This window comes from Oncorhynchus mykiss, chromosome 6 (assembly GCF_013265735.2).
Source record: "Oncorhynchus mykiss isolate Arlee chromosome 6, USDA_OmykA_1.1, whole genome shotgun sequence".
Lineage (NCBI taxonomy): Eukaryota > Metazoa > Chordata > Actinopteri > Salmoniformes > Salmonidae > Oncorhynchus > Oncorhynchus mykiss.
In genome coordinates this window covers 38,647,334-38,659,389 of record NC_048570.1, presented here as the reverse complement: position 1 = coordinate 38,659,389, position 12,056 = coordinate 38,647,334, and the positions used below count along the sequence as shown (strand labels likewise).

At 38.1% G+C, this 12,056-nt stretch overlaps 1 protein-coding gene across 4 annotated transcripts in view; it reads left to right on the top strand.

The window, feature by feature from the left end:
- rabl6b (RAB, member RAS oncogene family-like 6b) overlaps positions 1-12,056 on the top strand; it is a 29,200-nt gene that overhangs the window by 5,236 nt on the left and 11,908 nt on the right. For 2 of the 4 annotated variants that reach the window (XM_036980067.1, XM_021606406.2), the window contains 4 exons: positions 2,706-2,753; positions 2,986-3,015; positions 3,619-3,671; positions 3,854-3,942. In XM_036980067.1, the coding sequence (XP_036835962.1) occupies positions 2,706-2,753; positions 2,986-3,015; positions 3,619-3,671; positions 3,854-3,942 (220 nt within the window). The remainder of the gene's footprint in view (positions 1-2,705; positions 2,754-2,985; positions 3,016-3,618; positions 3,672-3,853; positions 3,943-12,056) is intronic. The other 2 variants (XM_036980068.1, XM_021606407.2) reach the window with 1 other exon arrangement.

Sequence of the window (12,056 nt, the reverse complement as noted above, 5' to 3'; positions counted from 1 at the left end):
TGCCTCGACACAATCCTGTCTCTTAGCTCAACGGACAATTCCTTCAACCTCATGGCTTGGTTTTTGCTCTGACATGCACTGTCAACTGTTGTACCTATTATAGACAAGTGGGTGCCTTTCCAAATCATGTACAATCAATTGAATTGACCACAGGTGGACTCCAATCAAGTTGTAGAAACATCTCAAGGATGATCAATGGAAACAGGGTCCATCTGAGCTCAATTTCGAGTCTCAAAGCAAAGGGTCTGAATACATTTGTAAATAAGTTATTTCTGTTTTTTATTTGTAATAAATTTGCAAACATTTCTAAAATCCTGTTTTAATTTTGTCATTATGGGTTATTGTGTGTAGATTGATGAGAAAAAAGTAATAATTTAATCTATTTTAGAATAAGCTGTAACGTAACAAAATGTGGAAAAATGGAAGAGGTCTGAATACTAAAGTAAAGTACATGTCGGATAAAAAAAAGGTCCCTAAAGGCTGATGGAAACAGCAAATGGAGACAGCAAACAGAAAATTTGTCAGTAAGTTTTCCAAATGTCAACAAAAACAAATTACACAAGACAAGGTGAGATCTATTTGTGCGTAAAATGTATTGTGAGAGAAACGGCGGTGGAAACACCTTTATTCGCAAATATTGATTTACAGTTGAAGTCGAAAGTTTACATACACCTTAGCCAAATACATTTCAACTTAGTTTTTCACAATTCCTGACATTTAATCCTAGTAAAAATTCCCTGTTTTAGGTCAGTTAAGATCACCACTTTATTTTAAGAATGTGAAATGTCAGAATAATAGTAGAGATAATTATTTATTTCAGCTTTTATTTCTTTCATCACATTCCCAGTGGGTCAGAAGTTTACATGCACTCAATTAGTATTTGGTAGCATTGCCTTTAAATTGTTTAACTTGGGTCTAACGTTACAGGTAGCCTTCCACAAGCTTCCCACAAGTTAAGGGAATTTTGGCCTATTCAGCAGGAGGTAGATGAGCTGGTGTAACAGTCAGGCTCATAGGCCTCCTTGCTCGCACATGATTTTTCAGTTCTGCCCACACATTTTCTATAGGATTGAGGTCAGGGCTTTGTGATGTCCACTCCAATACCTTGACGTTGTTGTCCTACAGCCATTTAGCCACAACATTTGAAGTCTGCATGGGGTCAATGTCCATTTGGAAGACCCATTTGCAACCAAGCTTTAACTTGAGATGTTACTTCAATATATCCACATAATTTTCCTCCTCATGATGCCATCTATTTTGTGAAGTGCGCCAGTCCCTAATGCAGCAAAGCACCCCCACAACATGATGCTGCCACCCCCGTGCTTCACGGTTGGGGTGGTGTTCTTCGGCTTGCAAGCCTCCCCCTTTTTCCTCCAAAACATAACGGTGGTCATTATGGCCAAACAGTTCTATTTTTGTTTCATCAGACCAGAGGACATTTCTCCAAAAAGTACGATCTTTGTCCCCATGTGCAGTTGAAAACCGTAGTCTGGCTTTTTTATGGTGGTTTTGGAGCAGTGGTTTCTTCCTTGCTGAGCGGCCTTTCAGGTTATGTCGATATAGGACTCGTTTTACTGTGGATATAGAAACTTTTGTACCTGTTTCCTCCAGCATCTTCACAAGGTCCTTTGCTGTTGTTCTGGGATTGATTTGCACTTTCCGCACAAAAGTATGTTCATCTCTAGGAGACAGAACACGTCTCCTTCCTGAGCAGTATGACGGATGCGTGGTCCCATGGTGTTCATACTTGCGTACTATTGTTTGTACAGATGAACATGGTACCTTCAGGCGTTTGGAAATTGCTCCCAAGGATGAACCAGACTTCTGGTGGTCTACAGTTGTTTTTCTGAAGTCTTGGCTGATTTCTTTTGATTTTCCCATGATGTCAAGCAAAGAGGCACTGAGTTTGAAGGTAGGCCTTGAAATACATCCACAGGTACACCCCCAGTTTACTCAAAGGATGTCAGAAGCTTCTAAAGCTATGACATAATTTTCTGGAATTTTCCAAGCTGTTTACAGGCACAGTCAACTTAGTGTAGGTAAACTTCTGACCCACTGGAATTGTGATACAATGCATTATAAGTGAAATAATCTGTCTGTAAACAATTGTTGGAAAAATGACTTGTGTCATGCACAAAGTAGATGTCCTAACCGACTTGCCAAAACTCTAGTTTGTTAACAAGAAATTTGTGGAGCAGTTGAAAAACGAGTTTTAATGACTCCAACCTAAGTGTATGTAAACTTCCGACTTCAACTGTAATAACCATCATATCGAAATAAACTTGTAGTCACGCAACAATATATTGTGTGGTCCTTCAACTACGACTCAGGAAAGCATGCAGTTTATTAAGCTACAGATCAAATAAGTTATGATGAACTTCACAGTGTGGTGAAAGTGCACTTTTATTATTCAAAAACATGAAATACCGCCAAAAATCTGAAAACCATTTAAATTTGATATTTTGGCCATATCGCCCAGTTATAGTGCACAGAGCCTTGGGACACATACTAATTGTTAGAGCTTGAGGATGGAACCTTGGGACACATTCTAGTGGTTGGAGCTTTAGCACGGAGCCTTGGGACACATTCTAGTGGTTAGAGCTTGTGTATGGAGCCTTGGGACACATACTTGTTATTAGAACTTGAGTATGGGACAGGCTTTGTCTGTTGTGATGCTTGTTGTGATGACTTTCTCTATCCCTCAGCCACTGATGACGTGGTCAAGGTGGAAGTGTGGGACGTGGTGGATAAAGGTCAGTGTGATTCTTTACTTTGGGTGCAAGCGTGAGACTCACATGAGTCATTCAATTGACATCTACCTCCTGCTGTATTAGAAGTGTCCATGTATTTTGTATTATCCCATTGTCCATCTGTGCCCGTTGCAAATTATTTTCAGAAATGTTCAAGAGTCTTCTGTCTGTGGATTTTTTTTCTCCTCACTATATTAACGTTGTTTTTCTTGCTCCTCTCTTGCACTTGCCTCAGGCCAAAAATACCCTCTCCCTGAGGGTGTAGGTGAGAGTCACTGTGTGTAGTTCCTAGAAGTTATTTGTTTGTGTGCGGTGGGTTTGTCCCTCTTGTGCTTCTGTGTTATCTGAATGCAAACACAGTGAAGGTTGGTCATTGCTTAGTTTGCAGCGTGGCTGAAATAGAAATATGTCTGATTGCTTGCTAGAAAATGTTCTGTTTGACTACTCTGTGTACAATAACCTGGCGCTACAGTCAAGAAAGGTTTGACTCTCACTTTTTGAAAGGACAGAATTGAGTATGTTTGCCAGTTAAAATATAACAACAGCTTTCCTGCTTCTGTTACTGCTGTATTTGCTGTGCTTTGCTAACATCAAAGCTATAAAAGAAAGGGATTAATGTTTTTATGTTTTAAAATAAATGCCATGTGTAATCATACTGTATGTATGGCTCATATAAATATAATCACTAGAACGAGAATAGCCCCTCAGACCACATTAGGCCCATTTATTTGAATGGGGTTACCCATTCTAGTCATTCTATTTCTATGGTATGGCTTTCTCACATTGTTACACTTGAAGGCAATAGTTCAATGTTTTGTCCAGTTTTATGTTCTGAATTGCAGCTTTTTGACATTCTGCTTTCCCACAGGCAGAGGTAAAAAGCGAGGGGACACTTTGAAAGTAGAGAATGAACCCCAAGAGGTGATTATCACATGCTGATAATGTTTAAGAGTACAATAGATGTCTTTTTCTTTATTTGGGTCATCTAAGGAGTCTCACTGGGGCGTTTTTTTGTACAGTAGCTAGTAAGGTGTAAACAAAGGTCACATTCTCATAAGACTCATTCATGTTCAATCTAAATAATAACACTTGATTTGTTGCAGTCTGACGAAGTGGCCTTGGATGCAGAGTTCCTCGATGTTTACAAGAACTGCAACGGCGTGATCATGATGTTTGACATTACCAAGCAATGGTAAGAGTCGGTGTCGTGCATTATACAAACGTTCAATACATTAGTTACAAGGTTTCAGACCTGGGCAGAAAATACTTGTATTTTGTAGTTTATTTGAAAATACTGACTTTTCAAATAGTCACGGTAATCGAATATAGTTTATATATAGTTTCAACTAAAAGGCAACTATTTTCTTTGATTTTCAAATACAGATCTCAGAAAAACAAGTAATATTAGAACATATTTTGAATACCTCTCAGAAAACCAAATAATAGTTTGGTTGTTTGAAAACAAAAACATATGTATTTGTTGGCTGCCAAATATTTGATGAAGAACCAAAAATGACAACAGTTGAATTAGTCTAAATATACAGTATGATCATAAGCACATGGTTTAGAGGGCTCTTAGATATGGATCTCAATATAGCATAGAATGAAATACGTGAGGGACATGAAATCACCTCAACATTACAGAAGACCACTTTTTGTGATTGTTACAATAGCAACATTGTTATTACATAGTACTGGAAATTGCTTTATAATTACATAATAGGTATTACAAGTGGAATAAGGAACAGTCACTATTTATCTTGTGTACAGTAGTTACAAAAACTCATCTCATTGCTATGGAATTAAAATAGTATTATGTCAACATACTAATAAAATGTTGCTCCAAAAGTAATTACAGTTTTATTACACAGGCACAAGAACAGTTTAATGTTAAGTGTTACTGAGAATGATAACAGTAACAAAGTATTGTCAAAAGGAAACAAAATATCCCAAAACTGCCTTGTTGAATCAACTGCAGCCAAGGTAGGTGGAAAATCATGTTAGTTTGTATTCTGAGTAAACCATTCCTTTAACGACTGTATAGTGTGTATTTTAAACAAGAACACTTCCCCTCAGATGGACAAAGAGGTTCGAAGTTGTTTTTGCAAAGCATCCAACTTGCCGTTTGCAAATGGCTTTGAATTATTTTCAGGTATCTTAAAATTAATTGCAGCTTTCAACCTTTTCAGTGGCATGTTGAAAGAGTCATAGGGCTCTATTTTTGGCTGGCGTTAAGGCGGCACTTGAGTCAAAAACACGCTCTTTGGCAATTTTGACTCGTAAAAGCCAGCGCTCTGCAATTTTCCAATCCTGGTGCCAGGGTTGGTAATTTACTTGTCTTATATCAGCTCGCAGGCGCTGAGGTGGGAGGGGTGGAAATATTTGAGGTGTGTCCTTAATCCATTTTGAATTCTGGCTGTAACAACGGGGAATTAATCGTTTCTGAAGGCACTGTATATACTGCTTGAATAGTTCCATCTGAACCACTGGCTTAATCCCATTCTTTAACTTTGATTTTTGGTTGAGATGAAGACTTGAATCAAACATATTAATTAGAACTGGGGATAAAGACAGACTAAGTCAGTGGCACAGATGGATCTATCCAAATAAAAGATACATCTTCAAATGTTGATATAAAAATAAAAGTTTAAAGTTTAAAAAAAATAAAAGTTAAAAAAATAAAAGTTTAAGAATGTGATTAAGCGAGTGGCTCAGATGGAACTATCAAGCAGTGGATACATCTCTTTTAAATGTTGATATTTGTTTGCAATATTACTTTTGTAATACAGTAAATAGCCTTAACTTAAGGAAATCTTACAAACTAATGTAACGTCCAACTTAAAATGAGTAAAACATCCATGGCTACATTTTGAGTTTACTGTAACTATACATTTATGTTTATGTAATCATATAAAGCATGCATTCCATTTTTTTTCCTTTATACTGGACATTGTTTTTGTCCAGCTTCTGGGAAAAGTTTGGACTCATTAGGCCTATGTGCCCAATGCCTATTGAATGAAAGGTGTCAGTGACTGTTGGAAGTCTGTTTAGGAACATGAAGTTATTACAAAATACTGTTTATTGTTTTGTTTTTCCTTTATCATTTTGTTCTAAAAAATTGCATCTTCCATTTTCATCAGTATGACCTAACTGTCAAATCGCGGGAATTACAATCAATGTCCTTGGTGTTGAGTCCGCTTGTAGCCTTGGCTATTTGCCTGTTTGTTTGTTTACCTTTCACATGGCAAAGTCACTAACAGGCCATATCAACAGCGATGGTAGGGTAATCGTGGTAGAACATTTAGGCAATGTCCAATTGTCCATGGCTCGAACATACAGTGCATTTTCGAAATGCGAATTCAATGTGTGTAGACGAAGCCAATTACTTATTCAATGTACAAAATAAAAATAAACTAGATTGGCTACATGTTTGTTATAACTAGGTCTGCATGGTTATTGTATACTGGTTAATAGACTTCAATGGATAGGACAAACATCCATGCCTCTTGCCGAATAGCCCTTAGGACTAAGTGTGCACACATTGCCTTACAGTCATGGAACTAGAGATGCGATTTATGACATCATGCTTCTGACCTGATCCTGTTTAGAAAATGTTGTTGTTTTCAAACAGTGATTGTTTTTTATTCAAATTAAACAAAAAACAAACGTAGAAAGATTCACCATCAGCGGGGTGTATGGTGAGAATGTATATGGCTCAAATGCTATGCAATTTAGCTCCTATTTCTGCAGAAGTGCAAATATGATCTGTAAGATGGTTCTATGATGTTTATAAAACATTACATTTGGGAGCAGTATAATGGTGAGTGGACATTCCCCCCTTTCTCTTTATATTGGATCTTTGTCCAAGTCCTATGAAAAGTTTGGATGTGCGTAAAAACCCTCCATAGTCTAAATTGGATTGTCTGTATTATATGCCCACAGGGAACAATTATGGTGCCCATAACTGTATTTAGGCATTTTTATTCAAATTTGATTAGAATTATACGCTGTCTTTTTAGGCGTTATCAATAGCCTAATGAAGGTAATCAGGGCTCTGTGCAGGCCAATCAAGTTCTTCCACACTGATGTGGACAAACCAATTCTGTATGGACCTCGCTGTGTGCACGGGGCATTGTCATGCTGAAACAGGAAAAGGCCTTCCCCAAACTTGCCACAAAGTTGGAAGCACAGAATTATCTAGAATGTCATTGTATGCTGTAGCATTAAGATTTCCCTTCACTGGAATTAAGGGGCCTTGCCCGAACCATGAAAAACAGCCCCAGACCATTATTCCTCCTCCACCAAAATGTACAGTTGGCACTATGCATTGGGGCAGGTAGCGTGCTCCTGGCATCCGCCAAACCCAGATTTGTCCGTCGGACTGCCAGATAGTGAAGCGTGATTCATCACTCCAGAGAACGCATTTCCACTGCTCCAGAGTCCAATGACATCGAGCTTTACACCGCTCCAGGCGACTCTTGGCATTGCGCATGGTGATCTTAGGCTTGTGTCCTACTGCTTGGCCATGGAAACCCATTTCCTGAAGCTCCCAGCGAACAGTTCTTGTGCTGATGTTGTTTCCGGGGGAGGTTTGGAACTCGGTAGTGAGTGTTGCAACCAGATGATTTTTACACGCTTCAGCACTCGGCGACCCCGTTCTGTGAGCTTGTGTGGCCTACCACTCCCCGACTGAGCCGTTGTTGTTCCTAGACGTTTCACAATAACAGCACTTACAGTTGACCGGAGAAGCTCTAGCAGGGCTGAAATTTGACTTGTTGGGGAGGTGGCATCCTATGACGGTGCCACGTTGAAAGTCACTGTGCTCTTCAGTAAGGCCATTCTACTACCAATGTTTGACTATGGAGACTCCATCGCTGTGTGTTCTATTTTATACACCTGTCAGCAACAGGTATGGCTGAAATAGCCGAATCCCCTAATTTGAAAGGGTGCCCACATACTTTTGCATATGTAGTGTATTTAGCAAATAAGCAAACAAAAAATCGGACATCTCCGGACCTATAGCACTACCGCCAGAACTAAGATCTACCATTGCGTTAGGCAGTGGTGGGAAAAGTACCCAATCATCATACTTGAGTAAAAGTAAAGATACCTTTTAAAAGAAAATGACTCAAGTAAAAAGTGAAAGTCACCCAGTAAAATATTACTTGAGTAAAAGTCTAAAAGTATTTGGTTTTAAATATACTTAAGTATCAAAAGTAAATGTAATTGCTAAAATATACTTAAGTATCAAATGTAAAAGTATAAATCATGTCAAATTATTTTATATTAAGCAAACCAGACAGCACCATTTTCTTATTTTTTTCGCCTTTACAGAGGCACACTCCAACACTCAGACATAATTTACAAACGAAGCATGTATGTTTAGTGAGTCGGACAGATTAGAGGCAGAAGGGATGACCATGGATATTCTTTCTATGTGTGTGAATTGGACCATTGTCCTGTCCTGCTAAGCATTCAACATGTAACGAGTACTTTTGGGTGTCAGAGAAAATGTATGTTGTAAAAAGTACATTATTTTCTTTAAGAATGTAGTGAAGTTAAAGTTGTAAAAAAATATAACTAGAAAAGTACAAATACCCAAAATAACTAAAGTAGTATTTTAAAGTATTTTTACTTTAAAAGTATTTTAAACCACTGTCATTAGGTTTGTTAAAATAGAGCCCCATACAGTAGTTGAGGGTCACAACGTATTTATACTTATCTTTACAAAATATAATTGGTTAATTGATTTGACTTGATTTGTATATCTGGGACAATGAACATTCAGAAACATTTACAAAATGTTCAGATAGAAATGTATTGTGTAGATCAAATATGACTGTCAGAATGACAAGCACACACAACCTCCTATACTATTGCAATCTATCTTCAACCTGCAGTTCCAGATTCAGCCCTGTCATTAGTTAAGGCAGCCAATCTAATAGTTTCAGAAAAGTATTCACTTCCTGAGATCTGTATTCAAGTATTTGTTTTAAGTAGCTGTTTTCTCAGATCTGTATTCAAATAGTTTTAAAAAGTAATAATTTTTGGGGATCTGTATTCAAATAGTTGCAGTCATCTCCAAAGTAAATATTTATTCACCCAAAGCATATTTAACTATAACTATACTTATCGCTGAGGGGTATCGGGTCTGAGTAGTTACCGAGGTAACTTTCAACTCGGGATAACCGGTTTTACGAAAGTGGCTCACCTTTTAGCCAGGTACATTTCTATGGCAAAGAATTCTTCTGGGGCAGGCTAACTCAATTTATCTTGAATGAAGTGTCTGAGCCATGAGTTAAGGACCAGTGAAATCACATACCCTCCCTCTTTTTTAAATCTTTTTAATTTCACCTTTATTTAACCAGGTATGCCAGTTGAGAACAAGTTCTCATTTACAACTGTGACCTGGCCAAGATAAAGCAAAGCAGTGCGACACAAACAAAAACACGGAGTAACACATGGAATAAAGAAACATACAGTCAATAACACAATAGAAAAAAAGTATATATACTAGAGGTCGACCGATTATGATTTTTCAATACCGATACCAATTGGAGGACCAAAAAAGCAGATACTGATTAATCAAACTATTTATTTATTTATTTTTATTTTATGACAGTTACAACAATACTGAATGATCACTTATTTTAACTTAATATAATACATCAATAAAATCAATTTAGCCTCAAATAAATAATGAAACATGTTCAATTTGGTTTAAATAATACAAAAACAAAGTGTTGGAGAAGAAAGTAAAAGTGCAATCAGTTCCTTGCTCAGAACATGAGAACATATGAAAGCTGGTGGTTCCTTTTAACATGAGTCTTCAATATTCCCAGGTAAGAAGTTTTAGGTTGTAGTTATTATAGGAATTATAGGACTATTTCCCTCTATACCATTTGTATTTCATTAACCTTTGACTATTGGATGTTCTTATAGGCACTTTAGTATTGCCAGTGTAACAGTATAGCTTCCGTCCCTCTCCTCGCTCCTCCCTGGGCTCGAACCAGCAACACAACGACAACAGCCACCATCAAAGCAGCGTTACCCATGCAGAGCAAGGGGAACAACTACTAGAAGGCTCAGAGCGAGTGACGTTTGAAACTCTATTAGCGCGCGCTAACTAGCTAGCCACTTCGGTTACACCAGCCTCATCTCGGGAGTTGATAGGCTTGAAGTCATAAACAGCGCAATGCTTGACGCACAACGAAGAGCTCCTGGCAAAACGCACGAAAGTGCTGTTTGAATGAATATTTACGCGCCTGCTTCTGCCTACCACCGCTCAATCAGATACTTAGATGCTTGTATGCTCAGTCAGATTATATGCAACGCAGGACACTCTAGATAATATCTAGTAATATCATCAACCATGTGTAGTTAACTAGTGATTATGATTGATTGTTTTTATAAGATAAGTTTAATGCTAGCTAGCAACTTACAACTTGCATTTGCGTAAGAGGCAGTCAGTCTCCTTGTGGAGTGCAATGAGAGAGAGGCAGGTCGTTATTGCGTTGGACTAGTTAACTGTAAGGTTGAGCTGACAAGGTGAAAATCTGTCGTTCTGCCCCTGAACGAGGCAGTTAACCCACCGTTCCTAGGCCATCATTGAAAATAAGAATGTGTTCTTAACTGACATGCCTAGTTAAATAAAGGTATTAAAATATATATATATATAAAAAATAATCGGCAAATCGGCACCCAAAAATACCAATTTCCGATTGTTATGAAAACTTGAAATCGGCCCTAATTAATCGGCCATTCCGATTAATTGGTCGACCTCTAATATATACAGTGTGTGCAAATGGCGTGAGGAGGTAAGGCAATAAATAAGCCATAGTAGCGAATGATGATAATGTGCAAGTAGAAATACTGGTGTGCAAAAAAAACAATATGGGGATGAGGTATGTAGATTGGATGGGCTATTTACAGATGGGCTGTGTACAGCTGCAGCGATCGGTTAGCTGCTCAGATAGCTCTCTCAAAGATTGTGTTATCATACCCCTCATTTAAGGAAGACAACTGATTTAAAAGGTTTTATTAATAAAATGTTTTTTTGTGTGTAAAAAAAAAGCAATGTTAAAATACCCATCACATGACACTTTTAGTAATGATAGCATTTGCTTTCCAAACTTTGCATTTTTTGCGCGATTGTATTTAGACATTTGCGAAAGGCAAATGACAGCCGCAACCAACCATAGACATATAAACCCATAGAAAATGACGGTTCTGATTCAAATCGAGACTAGCGGCGATAGCGTACCCATGCTTTTGACAGTAAAATTGCCAGGTTTAAAGGTTCCGAAACCCTTCAATGGAATATTTGTCTATGGAAGATCCAAAGCCCTTCAATGGATTTATGTCTATGGCCACAACACAGCAAGCTGTTCCACAGAAGGAGTGATAGAAGTGGGGGAAAGGTGCTCGTGCATTGATAAGCACATCAAAGACGGTACTGTTTAAAGTGTATTCCACATCATAGCCTGCTGAATTTGCAAGAATATTTTTCTTTCATTTTGATTTCGGCACAAATTAAAAATCTGGCACTGACTGGTTTTGGATTGACGTTTCAGCATGGTCTCAGTGAAGAGTTCGGTGTTCGACTAGGCACGTGCGACATGCACACGCTGTTACAAGCCTGCTACAGTTAACCGCAGGCAGACGAGCAATATCGTAGTAGGACGAAGCCTGAGCTGGAATGGGAAGCTAACTGAAGCTGGTTAGCTTTAGAAAACCCCCAAGTAGATCTAGCTTGTTTCGTAGTATATACTGCTCTGTTCTGAAAGGTTTCCACTACATATCATTTTGAAAATGGCGGACATTCAAGAACAGTTTTGGAGACCCCCCCTTCCCCAATTTTGATGTTTTGTTTGTACTGTTATTCTTTGTTTTTATGTTGAAAGACAATATACTTTATAGCAACAACAGCAAAAGTATTGTCCATATAAACATGGAGTACATCCCAAATGGCACCTTAATCCCGACAAAGTGAACTACTTATGACCAGGGCCCATAAGGTTCTGGTCAAAAGTGGTGCGCTACATAGGCAAAAAGGTGACATTTGGAACATAGCCATGGTTCAATTAATAAATCAATGAGCTTTGATTAAACAATGTGCATGGGTGGGATTATATTTCTGTAAACCTGTGTGTGGCTATTAACCACTTAGCCCACAGTGGTTGGCTGGCTTCTAACTGCTTAGCTTCAAAAGCAGAACAATGTGAAAAAAGTTACAATTATACTGGGCCAGGTATGGGGAGACACCCATATTTTTAATTCCTCACTTATGGATAAACAATAGTAGCT